General features: G+C 37.2%; 1 protein-coding gene across 5 annotated transcripts in view; it reads right to left on the bottom strand.

Annotated features, from left to right (window-relative positions):
* The window catches only part of tcf12 (transcription factor 12), a 69241-nt gene extending 57085 nt beyond the window's left edge, over positions 1-12156 (bottom strand). Inside the window, exons 1-4 of one of the 5 annotated variants that reach the window (XM_010794875.1) lie at positions 11948-12156; positions 11212-11300; positions 10869-10941; positions 1733-1806 (exon numbers count right to left, since the gene is read on the bottom strand). In XM_010794875.1, the coding sequence (XP_010793177.1) occupies positions 1733-1806; positions 10869-10941; positions 11212-11283 (219 nt within the window). In that variant the 5' untranslated portion in view covers positions 11284-11300; positions 11948-12156. The other 4 variants (XM_010794874.1, XM_010794871.1, XM_010794872.1 and 1 more) reach the window with 4 other exon arrangements.
* Positions 12157-17495: the final 5339 nt, after the last annotated feature.

Genomic DNA, 17495 nt, shown 5'->3' on the forward strand with positions numbered 1-17495 from the left:
ATGTTACCATAGCCTGTGGATGTTCATTCGGGAAGGGCACAGAGAAATAAACAAGGTAACGCAGCCCGAGTGGCTCTGACATTTAACTGAAATGTAATGGAAAGTGACAGGAGATTGACATTAAATGAAATTCATACAGGGCATCTAGAACAACCAATGTGTGAGTGACAAACAAACACGTTTGGAGAGGAGAGCTGTTCACACTTGCTCACAAAAACAGTGAGATGTTATCACTCCAACACACAACAGTAGAGATGCAGTTTGAATTGCAGTTTTTAACTATATTATTATTATTATACACATACAATACACATTTATTATTTTACTCTTATGTGTGCAAAATGTCAAGCATCTTCTTTCCCAGCGCCAAATAAAAATCCATTTCCTTGAGTAAGTTGTGTTTTCTGCTGGATGCGTCTGCTTTCTAATTACTTGTGCAGAGGGTAGACCCATGTTACCCCGGATCTAATGAGAGTCATCAATGGTTGGCATTTGCAGTGACAAATAAAAAGGAAATACATTATTGAAATATCTAGTTATCAAGCATGTGTACATTCTTTATGAGCTCAAGATCTGAAGTCGGACACAGAGCCATGTCCTGTAGTTTACAGTAGTTTTTACTGTTGCCAGCATTTACACACTATGACTGGCCGCCGGTAGAGGAACAAATCAATGGCCTCGGAGATCTGCCAAATGAAGGTCAGAGAATCCCATTCAAGCTCTGCCTAAATCCATTAATCACCTAGTGTCACTGCATTGGCTTTATTTCACAACTGTTGATGCACAAACAACAGCTCGTCGTTGAAAATAAACACTCCTATTAGAGGTAAAACAAATAAATGGTAATTTCATAAATTGATAAACAGAACGCAGCAAGTATTTTAAAATGTATGATTTGTTTCCGTTGTTTTTCAATCAAATGTGTTTATAAGTTCGGATGTTAAATATATTTATGTTTGGGACAAATGTAGTGCAAAATAAGATATTTTAGAACGTTGCGTTGCATTGCACAAATTGTGGTGAAAATGTTTGACATATTGTAAATTTCAATTAATCAGTTAATCGAGAAAAAACGTAGCAGATTTAGAGATAATGAACAAAGATACTGAGTAAGTATCACCGATGAATATTTTTCCCCAAAGCTATTCATTCCAAAACATCAACAATGAGATAAATAAATACCAACAGAGAACTTATATATAAATACATTTGGGGTTAGGGTGGTCCGGGAGTGGAGGACTCTTAAATGATCATTAAAGTGATGTCATAAGTCATCCTCTTTATGACACTGAATATCTGTTTTACATCAGAATACAACAGAGAAAATGTATTTCTATGGCACGACAACTGATCACATATATTTGGTGAAAAACATGTACAACTTACTACGGCATCAACATATACATGAGCTACAGTATTTGACCAGGCCTCTATAACTCAAAGGAAACTTGATCCCACAATAATGTTAGATTCCAGTGACTAGTTTTCCTTTTTTTTAGTTTAGCTAATCTGGTCACATGAAAAAAACTCCATTCCACCCCCGTACAAGAACATTACCAAGTCCCTTCTGTCCCAGAGAGATGTGTCGATTACAGGTCAAACATCATGACTGGTATCTGGATAAGGTGAGACTAAAACATAGTGAATGTAGTGCTTTGATGTAATGAGTGTTAAATGATGTGCTGTGGAGCAGAAAGGTCGTTCAGAGGCGTTTAGGTGAGGGTCATCTTACCCGAGAGGACTCGTAGGGGGGAGTGGGCTCGCCACCTGGGGCCCAAGACGCCTGGTTGGTCCGCTCCTCCACACCTGTCAGAGGGAAAGAAACACGACTCCATCAGAAAGTCAAGGTTCATCACAGAGTTCAACGTGCAAACACACAGCTTATCTACATGATCTGGTTCTGCCTCAAACAGAGGCACGATGAAGAAGTAAGGAACGACTGAATCAAAATACTGCTCATAAATACACACATTATGCATTGACCCAGTGATTGAGTTCTACAGTGTGTTTACAGATGACATTGGATATGTGTTGTGCACAGGAATGTTACTTTACAAGTGATAAGGGGTGGAACATTTATCTTTTTTTATATTACATTTTTAAATATGATGGCAGTTGCAGTTAAACTATTGATCAGTTAATTGTTTGATTGTTTTAATTTACAATTATTTTGATAGTGAATAGTGTGAATTTGATCAGTTTTATATTATTCAAAATTAAATATATTTGGAGTTTGGATTGTTGAATGGATAAAATATGTCATTTTTTATTTTTGGAGATTTTATGCAAAAACAATTAAATTAAAGATTAATCAAGGAAATACTTATGTATATCTTTTGTTATTTATTGGGATAAACCCCTTGAGATGCACCATCTCGTTTTCAAGGGGGTCCCGAAAATCTTATCTGATTCATTGTTCATGTTATATCCAAGGGCTGATTGAAATCTCACTCATTTACAAAGTGTAGTTAAACACATATTAGGGGTGGGATTTTAAGATGAGATAAGATAAACCGTCTTTGATCCCTACTCGAAGGAATGAAACAACATAAATACGTTTGGAAATGATTATTGTAATAATAAATACTACAATATAATTATTGTATTGTCCAGTTTCTATTTTATAAGAAAGCATTAATGAAATATAAGTATGTAACATTTTTGTTCTTTGAAGGACTTTGTTGTTTGTTTGTCAAGAAAAGTGCAAAATACATTTACTGTTATTATAAGAAAAATAAATCTAAACCAGAAATGAGCACCGCCTCAATGTACCGAAACACAATCAACAGCTTAATGATTTGGCATTGATGCATGCCAGGCTACTTCCAGACAGCTGAGCACTAAAACTTGATAAGACTCATTTTAAAATGAAAGAAAACCTATATGCCTCAAAAGTCAAACAGATAAACAAATAAAATCAATAACTCTAACCGACTGCAAAGCAAGAACATCTGGCATGTATTGGAAAATATAATATCTGATCTTTGTAATCCAATTTATGAGATATAAGTCTGTACAATTATTTGATGCCTCAATTGTTGTTGCTGTTTGAAACAATATTGTGTTGCAGTAAAAGCCAAAGTTATTGATCTTCCCTGTTGTAATGTCATCTGCCTCAGGAAAATGCAATACGCTTCGTTCATTTTAACTTCAAATAAAACAATATCAGATTCCAAGAAATCATGTATGCCCAGAAAAATAATAATATAGCAAGCAACAAACACAACTTTTCAATATTAAGTTCATGTTTTACCCTAAAATCTAACACATGATTTGCACCTTCATGCAGCCGGGTTAGGCATGCAACCCAAGGAACTGATTGTACACATCTGAAACAAACAATTTGATTAAAAGCAGAAGTTATAATCTGCACAGCGAAACCCGTAATTATAGATCAAAACACGTGGACTAGTGCTCTGAATCGAGTCAAAGTATAGCTCAGCAAGCAGCTTAGCAGAAAGACTATAGCGATTGATTCCCTTTAACCAGGTTCAATGCAGCTTTACGGCTGCTTCTTATTCGTCTAGAGGGCTATTAATTCCAAACTGAGCTCTTCAATATAAAAGAGACATGATGAAAAGGCTATATGATGTGGCTTTCAGGTACCTCCCTGACAAGGTAAAACAATATCCAATCTGAAAGGTGACAAATTACACATTTTGTAGACAGTGTAGATGATAATTTCTTAGTATCATACTTCGCTTTTTTCAAAGGTCACACTACCAATTCATTCTTGGTTAGAAATCTAATTATATACTTAGACAGAAAGTGCGTCACATTTCTCTAACCAGAAATCACACTCCAGTGAGCAGAGTTATAGATAAGTCTCATCCTGACAAACATGTTGTTTTGCTGCTCACACACAGCAGATTCATTTCCTCTTTAAAGTATTCATTATTACCCCCTCAGTGCCTTGATGGTTGAACAAAAATATATGTTTTCAATAGTCTCACTTTCATAGACTCAGACAGGGAAACTTCCATTACTATTTTTAAATATCTGTTACCATATCACATGGTTTTAGATATTGGTGTGACAACAGCGATGCGACATATTGTAGCCCAACTGAGGCCTTTTTACACACTGAATGTAACAATGGTCAGTGTCTGCTCTCTGGGCCACTGGCTGTCATCTCGTCTGATTACCATCTTCTGCCACGGCTCAAGGGTCCCCTCTCTTCTCCGAGCACAGGCAGGACAATAAGATTACTCACTGACACAAGAGGCAAAAGGGAGAATCACAAATGCATGTTCTGTTATTTAGGTCTGATGAATTGGGGGAACAATCACTCTGTGGCAAAGATGCACAAAGAAAACAGGAAACAGGACATCCATCCCTTCTCACACATTATACTCCGAGCCAGGGTTCAACCTATTGGGGCCAGGGATGTATTTTCCAAGGACCCCCTTATCATTTTAACACCGATTGAGTATATGCTAACTATCATTTGAACTCCCAGAATTTACTGTATACCTATCTTTCAAACAAAAAAAATGTTTTAGTGACAAACAGATACTAATTTGAATGAGTATCAGGTTGATATTACTGATATTAGGTTGATATTTTGTTTTTATATTCTGAGTTACTTGAAGAAGTTGTTCACTTACAAGTTGTTATTCATTTACCCCACTTTGAGAATCAATGCGTAAACAGCTATAATCAATATCTTTAGAGCACCTGGGCAGTATAGCTCAGTGTTAAGAGCTGGTGGCCCACCTGCTGCAGTGGACACAGGTTTAAATCTGGCCTGCGGCCCCTTTATGCACATCTTTCCCTTCATCTCCCACTTTCACTCTCAAAAAGGCTAATCTGGCCAAAATAAGCTATAGTGCTGATGATGCAGGATGACTTCCATGAAACAGTCAACGAGTTACTCCGAACAAGCAGACATGACCCAAAACAAAAAGCAACAATTCATATTTTCGGACATAATAAAGGAAACTACAGGTGCAAAAGCAGCCATAATCACATGACCATAGCAGACACTGTCTATTCAAATATCAATGTTCCAGTTTCTTTATTGTTGTTGATCAATTCATACATACATACAATGTAGAGGGATAACTTTTACTAATCTGATCTGTTCATGATTTGCCAATTTAAATAGTTTAGTAAATGTTTGGTTATATTGATTTGGAAGTTAAATGTACATGTTTTATATGAAGAAAAAACAGAGAAATTACAGATAAAACCTCTGGATTATGCTGAAAATAATAATAAAACATAAACATGAAAACATAGCAAGAAGCCCCCCAATATATTAATCCTATTGCATTTACATATTTACAACATCTGGGATTGGATCAAATTTTAAAACGGTTAAACACAACCAAAACATGACAACTTAAACAGAGAAATCCTATTAGTGTTTTCATGTGCTTCCACTAAACGTTTTAAACATCATTATATGCATTCAGACACAGGGATCAGATTATGATTGAGTATGATTGAGGAATCTATAAAACCCCTTCCTTCTGTCCCCGCCACTGAAAAAATGTTGGCAGAAAGACTACCCAAAGGGAAAAAGGAAAGAAAAAAGCTTCTGGTCCGGACGGCATCTTGAATGAGAAATGAGAAATGTCAGACATTTAAAAACTAAGTAACCTGATTCTCCACAGAAACAAATGGATGTAAAACCCTCATGGAGGAGTATTTCATACATTTTACGAGAACATGGAGATAAATGTTTGTAACGATTACTGCAGTGCAATGCTTTCCGACCTGCCTCAATAAGCAACATTATGTTTTATACCTAAATCATGTCGGATTTATCCCGCCATGTAAATCAACAGATCGCATTCACAGTCGGGCGAGTTTAATAGATGTCCATGTAAATATAAACAAATCCGAAATACTCCCCTCCTCTGCTAACTCACAAAGAGCGCTTGACCTAATTCTGTTTCCTGTATAAATGAACTGAGAGCAGCACTAGTGGTAAAACCAATGACTTCTTCAAACACATGTATACAAACAATTTATCTGAAGTCAAACCTTGACAGAGAAGAACCAAACAGTTTTACAAGGTTGATGTTACAGCCCTTTATGACTCAGTATTTATAACACTAACTTGCCATTTTTTACTTTCAGAAATATTCTGCACCATCTCCTAAATCCCTGAAAACAGGCTTAACATAATTCTAACTTGCAGAAAACAGAAAGACTGAAAAAAAAACAAGTATGTGCATGTTCTGATCTATTATGATGGCCAATAAAAGAACCCTTTTATTTAGACATTTGTTTAAGTATTTTCATATCAACAAGAAACAGGCAGAGACAGAAATGTTGTTAATAGAAATTAGGAAATAAGAGAAGTTAAAATCAATCCATGCCAACATTCAATGTAAGGTCGTAATCTGAAGTGAACGAACATTACAGCCTGAAATAGTTCAATACACAAATGTGTACACCCATTAGAGTGTTTTAGTAAATTTTACTTCAGTTCAAATAAATTGTACAGAGTCATAGCAGACTACATAAACCAAACCACTAGAATATACCAGAAAAATTGACAATATATATATTTCTTTTTTTACTTAAACATAATCTTAGATAGTGTTGCCTCATTTGCTGAAGACCACTATGATATTACGTCTATGGATTACATCAACTTATTCAAATAAACCCCATACTTATCTTAAATGTGAATCTGTCAAGTAAAACCATCATAAAGAAATGTTTTTAGGGATAAAAATCAGCAAATTAATAATATGATCATTTGTAACCCGTTTGATAAAGAAATGACTTCCCAGAGGCTGAACTCAAAGTGAGGCTGTTTGGAGCTGTGTTTTATTATTTTTGGATGAAACTGTTGGCCAACCAACCCACACTGACTGCTGGTCACAGCTAACACATTTTCCACACCGATACATGACAAATGAGACATTCAGCAGCAGCCAGCCACTGCCCCTCTGCACTGTGACAGTCAATGGCCTCGTCAAACTTGCATCATCAACACAGCTGGGGGGGAGAAATTATGAATCTCGGTTAGAGCCACTTTGGGTATTTTTTCCAATCCATCTCAATCTGGCACACGATTGAAGGGTCTTGCCAGTCCCACTCTGCCTCAATTATCTGGCTCTGCCCAGCTGAGATGCAATAATCCAAACTCTCATTCCCTGCAATTTCCACACTTGTGTCTGCACACCACTTGCCTTATTTTCACAATCACTTATGTAGGGGCTACTTCCCATCCTTGAGGATCAGACACACAGGAGCACATGCTGAGCGCTGAGAGAAGGAGGGGTTTTACCCAGAGGATGATACACTGCTGGGGTGAACCAGTTCATTTTCACTTCATTATTTCTGTCGTGATAAAGGTTTAGTTTTGCATAATTCCGTTCCGTAACATTTTTCAAGAAATAGAAAAAATTATTATGACCAGCAGAAGTATATATGTGTGATTTAAAATAGACAGAGACACTTTAACCTGTTAACTAGAGTGAGACCAATAACTGAAATAAGAAATAGCAGTACAGACATTTTTTTTAAAAACTGTCTGTAAGGTTGTGACAACTTAAGGAATTCATAACAAAATTATTTGGCGATTGTATGGGTTTATGCTGATACAAAATTTGGTAGCGGATATATTAATATTATATGTTTCCTTAACTCCAAATATAATAATGTTTGAGGACAAAAAGCTGCAAACCACAAGACAAAGCTTTGAACTGCCACTTTTAATTGGATTGCAATATTGCCACACCTAGAATAAACTGTTATTATAACTACAAATGAAGTTTGAATTAATGATAATCCCCTCTAAGCATGAAAAGTACTGTTTTTATAAAGCCATTACAGATGAATGATATTTTAAATGAAGAAACAATATACGTGCTGTTATTTGATTTTCTTTTTTAAATATGGTTGTGTTTTTTTTTTTTATTAAAAAATTGGTAATCATATGATTAAGGGTGCAAATTATACCTCACAATAAAAAATGTAATTGATTCTTTGGACACTGATACTATAAACTCTGCCATGATAGGATTTATATTCCATCAATCACAGGCCTGCAATTGATTTATCTAATCCCCTCTCAACACAAACAGGTTCATTTATAGCAATTAAAATGCAATTGGACAGTTACTTGGCTCGGCAGAAACAGGTGTGCTTGGACAGAAATGGTGAGAAGCATGTGCCATGGGAATTTCAAAATAAAGGCGCATCTTAAACATGATGATATGTATGGATGTTTTATACTGAAATCGATAGCACTAGATCTTTTATCTAGAGCCGATATATCAATCCAGATAAATGTTTGTTGAAACATCCTCACATATCTACATACCATAATAGAACATTTCTAATATAATCTAAATAATTTAACATAATGTGTAAATTAAACCCTTTACTTTAATTAAGTATATTTGTTCCAGTAATGTCCAAAAAAAACAGCCCACTTTTAGTCTCTGTTACGGTTCTAAATAACAAAGCCGTCCAGCAGACAACACAGTGATGACAATGAGATTTGGCTGAAATGCATGATTCTCCTGACAGTCTCCAGTTCTTTTCTGTTTTGTACAAAAAGCACCGTGCTGATGGTTTCTGTTTTAGAGGTCACAGAGTGCAAGCCCCCGCCTAGAGCAGCACTGCAAATAACTTTTTATTTTCATTATTGATTCATCTGCCACTTCATTTCCAGATAAACCTTTGGGTCTAAAATGTTAAAAATAGAGAAAAACTTCACCCCAATTTCTTAAAGTATTAAAAAGACTTGTTTTGTCAGTCCAAAAACAAGAAAACCAGTTTAATAGGATATACATCTCCATATTTGAGTGTCTGAAAAACGGGATTTATCAAATCAAATCAGGTTTTATTTATATAGCAGATTTTAAAACGATTTTTGGTCGAGCCAAAGTGCTGTATATATAATAAATATTTTTAAAATATATTTATAGCCATTTTGTCACTGGACTTGTCTATTGTTAAAATAGTTGCAGATAGACGTATCGATAAGTAGACAAACAGTAGTCTGAAGGTACATGTCAATATCTTGAAAGGTTATAATAAATCAAAATGCACACAGCAATTATTTCTCAATACAGTACATGAATGACATTGATGATTGAGATTGCACGTGTGATGATCATTATGTTATACACAGAGCACCAACCTTGAGTAATCAAAAGTTGTATTTTGTGTCACCAATGTGTTTCAACATTGACTCAACAACCTGATTTTTGAAAACATTTCCTTATCCACAAACATACAGTGAAATATAATTTATTATGTACACCTGTATAATCTGATGCAATCTTTGACACTTTTTTTACGACTGTTTACAGAAAATCGTCTATTATTATTCATCCTCGAGGTTGCAGTTGTTACGTTTCTGTACTGCAGGTGGATATTTTGTCCACTGGGTAATAAAACCAGCTTTAATATGATCTTAAAACAACCACCCTAACAATGATTGTTTGTAGCTTTCATATAATTATCATGGGAACCTCACAAGGAAAAAACACACACACACACACACACACACACACACACACACACACACACACACACACACACACACACACACACACACACACACACACACACACACACACACACACACACTTCACTTGAATGATTAGGTATACTAAAATGAATCCTCACAACTCCACGGTTCATGTGAGACAGCCCTGTTCTCGTTTCTTTGTCTTTTCAGTTTCCACTAAGTGTGTGTCTTTCGTTTCACAGATAACTGACTACAAGGAGGCTTTGTGGGTGCTCACAGAACATGCTTTCAGAAAACATAATGCTTGATTGTTGACTTTCACTTATAGCACGAGACAATAGATGTGCTTCGGATTAATGTCCTGTAGCATTTATAGCTGGGAAGCAATCCAGAAGCAGGGAATCTGAACTCTTGCTCACAGATAAACAAAACAAGGACCAGGAATTTGTGGGAGAGACAAGCGGGTTTGTATATGAGGGTTTTTAGAACTGTCAAACTGCTGCTTGTACAAAGAAAAAAAAACACTACATAACTCTATGAGAGGATTTCTCACAATCCTATTAAAAAGGCACTACAATTCACAAGCAGCTCCACTTCTGACCGCTTCTCACTCAGACATTTTAATTAACTGGATTCCGAACGTACCTCCAACACACCTCAGAGCGAACCCCGATAAAAACAGACTCTATTGTTTCTGTGAACACTTGCTGCACTTAATAGTTCATTTAAAAAGCCAAAACATGCCAGATTTACACCTCATCTGACAGTTCGGTAAAACATTATTCACTTTTTCACCATGATACTAATTAGAACAACAAAAAATAGAAGATATCTGTGGCTTCAACTGTGCTTTGTTCCATGTTTCAACCACCAGAGCACACAGAGGAGTGAGAGGCATCACATGCAAGGCAGAAAGAAAGAAAGGGCTGGAAAATAAATCAATATTATATTGATATCATGATATGAGAGTATACATAGTCTGAGGTTTTGTAATATGGTAAAAGTGTCTTTTCCTGGTTTTTAAGAGTGTATTATTGATTATTTATATTTATCTATACATCATTTGTGAATACAAATTAATAATTAAATAACATTTCATGCTTAAATCATACATCAAAATATTGTCTAAACTGATCACAAATATGCATACTGATTGAAATATGTTCAGAGAATATCCTTTGAAAATGGTTGTTTTTTTTTGAGATTTGTAACCGAAGTTTTTAATAAAATGCTCATTACTTTTCATTTGTCAATCATTAGAAAGGAGTCTTTTAAAAAATCTTTACCATTTAATTGACTTGCGCTATTGCAATATATCGTTATCGAGTAATGAAACAACCTATATCTTTACAGTAGATTTTGGCCATGTCACCCAGCTCCGGATGAAAACTAGGTTTGGAAAGGGGCTTTGAGGGACCCATACCTGCTGCAGTGAACCGACTGCTGCCGAGGGTGGTGGGCCTGTTCTTCGCTCCGCTCACAGGTGGGGAGAACATCTGCATGGAGGAATACGGAGCTACAATTAGAGCCAAGACTCAACACTGTGAAAGCAGCCATTCACATAATCTGCTGCAATTATCCTTAAAGCAGCTAATGAATTTAAAAAAAGCAAGCCTAGTCTGTCACATCATATTAACCAACACTGATGTTAACAGATCAATTAGTCATGCTTTAGCCTATTTGAACCCCCTAACAGCTCTGAAAGCCAGCAGAGCTGCATGACATCGAGAGGTAAAAACTGAAAAAAGAGCAAACAGCCATCATACCGCACTGAAATCCAGCAGGTCACTCAATTCCTTGTCTGTTCCGAGAGCGGCAATCCGCTGCTGAGGATTCATCCTGCCGATCTAGAAACCTGAAGAAAACACAGTCCATCAGGTCACAGCGTGCTGCTTTATTCAGCAGCGGACTGCCAACGGAAATGACTGCCACCGAGGTGATTGTTATGGATGCAGGATAAAAGAGCCTCACTGAGAAGAAAAGTTGGCTCTGACATTGCTGCAAATAGAGACTGACAGTTTGGTTGCATTATTAAAGCTTAAAATATCGCAAATGATGTGCACACCTTTAGTTTGCGTTGATTTAAGAGAGAGAGAGATGCATGGGTGGCACATACAGCAGCTCCTCAGTGATGCAGTAACAATGTTTCTCTGTAACGACATTTATGTAACTCACTGATGAGGCTTTCACGGACGGTGTTAATGTCAGTGGTATGTGTGGTCTAGCATTACGATTGTTAAGATTTGCTCAGGCACATAACGTACCTTGGCTAGCTGGCTAACACGAGCTGCAGTTTCTGGTTCATTTGTGTTGAAAATAGCAACCAGGTGCAGTGCGAAACATAAATGACACGCTGGGTCAAAATAAGTTACTCTGCCAAACAAATAATTCAAATGTCAGAATCCCCGGGTCCAGAAAACAAAACGCTGTGATGGTCTTTCTCAACTCCCAACTTCTTTCACTGCTCCGAAAGCTTTTGGTAAACTCCCACTGATATTTTACCTTGTTTCCGATTAAAATCCCGACTAGGGTGATCTGGTGAAGACTCGCTTTCTTGCAAAACGCCTCAAAAGAGCGAAACGTGGGTAAAATCATAGACTGTCTATGGTTAAAACGCCAACACCTGTGTGAAATATCCTCTATATCAGTTACGAGTTTCCCTTAGGCAGACATTTTTGGTTTGCAAAAGCCTTAGCACCACGATGACATTGGTTATCGTATCCCTCCGCCGCGCACAGTGACATGATGGTCCCACACAGCGGGAGATGCTGCAGGAGTCTGCACACATTAGTATTAGAGATGCATTCAATAGGCTTTATTAGACTGCAGCATCACTGACATATTTACATGTCAATGCCGGAAACAAACTACATTTCAATAATCACACAATATTCCAAAACTTGCTTTTCTTGCAACGCTTGTTAATTTTGTATATTGAAAAAAAGTGTACATGTCAGGCAATGGAAGCAGCAGAACTAGAGTATAGTACTGCAACAATTAGTCCCTTATTTGAATAGTCAATGACAGAAAACATTTTTGGCACATTTAATGGTTAAATGTGGAATATTCCTGACTTTTTTTTTTATAATTATTATTCAAATAAATATTTCTGACCTTGGAACTGACAAAACAGGACATTTAAGAGGCACCACTGAACTTTGAGGAGATGGGATGGACATTTCTCACTTGTTTCTAGCATTTTATTAACTCAATGATTAGTTGATTAATCTAGAAAATAATGAACTGATTAGAAGAGTGGATCATAGACTCTATAGGCCCCAAACAAACAATGTTTCAATTGGTTGATTTTATTAATTGAAATTGTAACTTTTGTTTACACTGTATAGTTAATTTATCCAAACTAACACTGTTTATTAAGTATTATTCCAGCATATATGGAGCACTGATTGCACAGGATTTGACCATGTAATCCTCTCTGAAGTGTGTGCATAGCTTACAAGAGGCAACCTTTGGTAGAGGATAATGTAACAACCTCACACAAGTGTCATTTGAGAGGGACATGGTTGAGTTAAAGCAGTATTACTTACATAATATGATGTATTCTTATAACTTATTTATGCAAATGAAATCAAAATGGCTGAAGTAATATCAGGAAACTATTAAATAATGGTACCAGAGCATTTCAACTGAAAAATGACATAGCTAGAGGAGTCGGTAGACAGCACACAAGGCTAAAGTGTCCTAAACCTGAACAAAAGGGCCTACAGTGCTGCCATACTTGCTTGCATCTTTTATGAGTATCCCACAATCCTGTTTTCTTTCAGAAATCCTGTTGCATTTGTAATATGAAGAAGCAGAAGAACTCCCTATTAGACTATACCTCATTACACTGCCTTAATCAACAAAAGTTGCATGATATGTTTTGAATTGACATGTTTTTGCTTTAACTTAGCATTGAAAAGTACACAGTGTGCAATGTAATGACTAATCTGTCTTTCACTGCACAATTCTGTCTGCTAAATGGTCAAATCTCCCAGGGAAATCGAAGGCTGAATAGGCCTATGGAAAGGAAGTGCACCAACTATTGCACAATCACAACAGGAAGAGGATAGCACCGCCGGAAAGCTGACCTCTTCCGTGTGCTTTTGTTTACTCCAGTATCTCTCTCCAGGTAGCGTAAATGGCAGACAGTGTGAAAACAGGACAGACTGTGGACACTCTTCACGGCCAAAGAAAAGGAGCTCCGTTGACGTAGGAGGCCAAAAAGGCTAGTACAGTTTTAACTTTTTGTGCTTTTATTCTGAAGGTACAGACCGGAAGTGCTTTTGCTGCTGGTGGAAATCAGGCTGTCATTTGAAAAATATCTGGTTTAAGATTGTCTTGAGAATGCATATAAGCTTTTTTTAAAGACATGTGGAAACACCGGGCGTTTGATTTACAGCTAAACAACAGGAGAAAAGCAAGGATACACAATTATTTTAGTTTCACAAGGTGGAGAAAGTTAAAGGAAGAAAATAATCTACAATCTGTCGGAAACGTCGTTTATTATCTCTCAGATAATTTGTCTGACAGACAATATCACTAAGGGACCTCGGTAGTAATATTAGGTATCGGCCTAATGCCGCAAAGAAACTCCTCTCTAGACACAACTCATTGCTTAATTATTTTTTTCATCGCGTTTAAAAAGAAGTGGAGACATATCAATCAATCAAAACAGCTTATAGAGTAGCCTATTGACTCCTGCAACCCCACAAACATTTCACTTGCACTACTAGACCATATATCTAAACGGTAAATCAAAAGCAGGAATCGCACGAAAATAAATAAGCTTTGATTTCTGCTTCCCTTGACAGCTCCTTTTACAACACGTGTGTGTTCAGGGCATGCTTATTATTATTATCAGTTTTGACAGCTCGCCTCTGCGATGTGCCTATACATGCAAACTAAAACAGTATGGAGCAATAACGTAATATGGGGAAATACGGCAGGAAATTACGCTTAAAACTGTCTCTTTTTCGTATGCTGTTCAAGACCTCCGTATAAATCGGAGCGTGATCCTGCTGTGTGTGGGGACTACTTTTTCTTCCGCGCACGCGAGAAACCAGACAAGAGGACAGCTGTAAAACTTACTGCATATTGGCTTTCGCTGTGTCTTCAGCATGTGCAAAGAGTAAATTAAAATCCGTTTTAAATGTAACTTACCTTAACCTTCAACAAATTGCTTTTAGAGTTTGTGGTTTGTGTTTATAAATGTGGAGGTTGGCTAAACAGACAGTGAATCACCCCCCTCCACCCTAGATTTAATACAAGTATAACAATGTTTAAGATGAATAACAGATACATTTGTTGAAGGATTTTACTGTCAACTGACTTGATTGAACACCTGCCATTGATTGCTGCAACCTTGTTTTAAAGTAAACCCTTCCTCCCACACATAGTTTTATTGCTGTGGGATGGATTATTTTTCATCAGTTAAGACCCAAATTTACAAACCAACATTGAAAAAAAACTATTTGAAGCTTGATATTAAAATGTTCTAACATTAGGATTCACTTTAAACCTAATCCTAATTTCAATTTGTTTTATTCAGTATGTAAATAATAGAATAAAACACTTAAAATAGAGCGAAAAACAAAACAAGGTGTAGACATCTTCAGTAACAAGTGGTATGCTGATGCATCACTGGGGGTTTCCCCTCCTAGTTTTAAAGGTGGCCAGTTGCACCTAAAGGAGTGTCAGTAAACCTCCAGATCCACCAACACTTCTGGCACTGTTCAGACCTTCTCTCTCATCAATGTACTGGACTTGAATTTCACTGTCCATTAACCTCACTTATAAAAAGGAGGCTAGTTGAATGTGTTTTCTGGCAGATTTTGCGCTTATTTTAAGAAATGTTGCACACATTTTAAGAAACAAAGTGCCATAAGCGAGTAGATGCTCAAGCAACTTTGATTTAAATCAAAAGTGAATACAAATATTATTAACAAAAAGAACAACACAGAACATTATATATTAGAGAAAATGCAGGGCTCGTCAGTGATGTGCTTAAAATTTAACATTGAATGCCAGCCGACAACAAAAAATATTCTTGCAAGAGGAGGTAATGTGTCTTATGGAAGGTTTCTCTTATACTAAAAGATTGATGCAGGATGCATCTCTGCCCTGTATTATTAATTCCAGACTGCCACCTGTTGGACAAACTCAGATCACACAATCCTCCCTGTATGTTCCTCACTAATAAATACACTGACAGAATGTTGATTAAGTCTATTGCAACCAGGGCATGGTTTATAAATATTTTATGTTTTAATGACATTTAAAAGTATCGAAGGTATTCGTTAAATGAATTGAGCTGCCCTACCAGAATGTATTTGTGAGTGTGCACATAGTTTCACTTAAAGTGTGTTGAAAGTTGAAATGTCTGATTTGGTTATTTTGTTGTTTCTAGGTGATGACAATATTAAGCCAGAGCCTCTTTCTCTTCAGGGATGGTCAGATGGTGTTGTCCACACTTCTCAGGTGCATCAGGTGCTTTCAGTGTCCAGTCCTGAATGATATGCAACATCAACTAACAGATGCAGCCAGATCAACCCAACTCACAGACCTTCTCTGTACCTTTCTCTTTGCCGTGCTTTACCATATAGTCAGGTTCACTATATACTTTTGTGGGACTTTTGTGGGGATTTGCAATACTAAACATTTTTGGAAAGGATATTGTATAAGGATTCAGAAAATCCATGTTTCCATTTGCCCAGGTGTTTATATGGCGGCCATATTGGAATTTCCAAAATGGCCACAGTAAAATGTAGGTTTTGTAATATCTTGACTTCTAAATAAGCTAGAGCATTGATTTGAACTGCTAAACCCATATTTTCAGGATCAAGGAATCCAATGGTGCCAACAATATTTAGGTAGAACTCACTAAATTGCATTTTAACATAACTTTTATTGAGGACTTAATAGATAATTGACATTTACTGATTAAACTGAGTTTAAAATTGTGAACTTCAGTATCATCATGACATGCACATTTTGTGACCACATAAAAGAAGCAACCTTCTTCATTAGACATCTAAATGTATACACATCTATGCATCATCATGACTATCATCATCAACACTTTCATCCATCACGGCATGGGAATCATCGTCGTTCTGGCACTGGCTACTGCACTGACACATATCAGTACAGGCTAAGTCATTAGCTCTGCAGGAACATCTTCCAGAAGAACAGTTAGATTTATATCTGCATTGGACCATCTCAATGATGGCCTTTGGGGCTGGGAGGACCTCTGCGATTGTTGGTTTCATGCCATCCGAGTCTCTGAAGTACCATTGTGGCAGGGGGTCCGAGCTGCGGATCCTGTCAGAGCAATGGCTGCCTGTGCCATAACCTGGTTTGGACATGGACCTCAAGATATGCTGCTTCAGAGCTCCAAGTGTTGGAGGGAGCTTGTCACTCTCTGCCCTGTGTTTGCAGAAGAGATGCCATCGTAGTTCAGTGATTGTCTTTATGTTGATACCCTTGGGTGAGTAGGCTGCACATACAAAGGAAGCCAGTGTGGACAGCATTCCTTCCGCCACTTCTGCTTCATCCAAAAGCATCTGCAGGGCATGATAATATCTTCATCTGCTTAAATAGATCTGCAGCCAGGTTGCCTTGCCTATACGGGAGAACCTGCTGTGTTGCGGCCCCAGTGAATGCATGGAAAGCTGGCATGCCTTTGCTCTTTCTTTACCTAGAGCTCGCCACAGTGGTTTCAATTCTGCACAACACCAGAGGCCATCGAAATCGATTGTGTTCTTCAGCAAGAGATCATAGTTTGCTGTGACACTAGCACTAGAATGTCTGTATCTGGTGGAAAAGAACATCAACCGTGCATCCAGCCTGGGTTTCGGTGTGATGTCCACAGCACAGCCTGGTGGATCAGCAGCGTGTCTGCTCTTCGTGGTTATTTCTTCAAAGAGTAGGTTTTGTTGCTCCTAGTGTTCCCAGAAGCTGACGTGATGATCAGCTTGGAGGATCCCCTGTTGTATTCTAAATTTTGGCTTGCGCAAGATAGTCAGTCAGATCGGCCCTTCTCTGTCTA

Source organism: Notothenia coriiceps, unplaced genomic scaffold (assembly GCF_000735185.1).
Source record: "Notothenia coriiceps isolate Sejong01 unplaced genomic scaffold, NC01 NC01_scaffold00037246, whole genome shotgun sequence".
Lineage (NCBI taxonomy): Eukaryota > Metazoa > Chordata > Actinopteri > Perciformes > Nototheniidae > Notothenia > Notothenia coriiceps.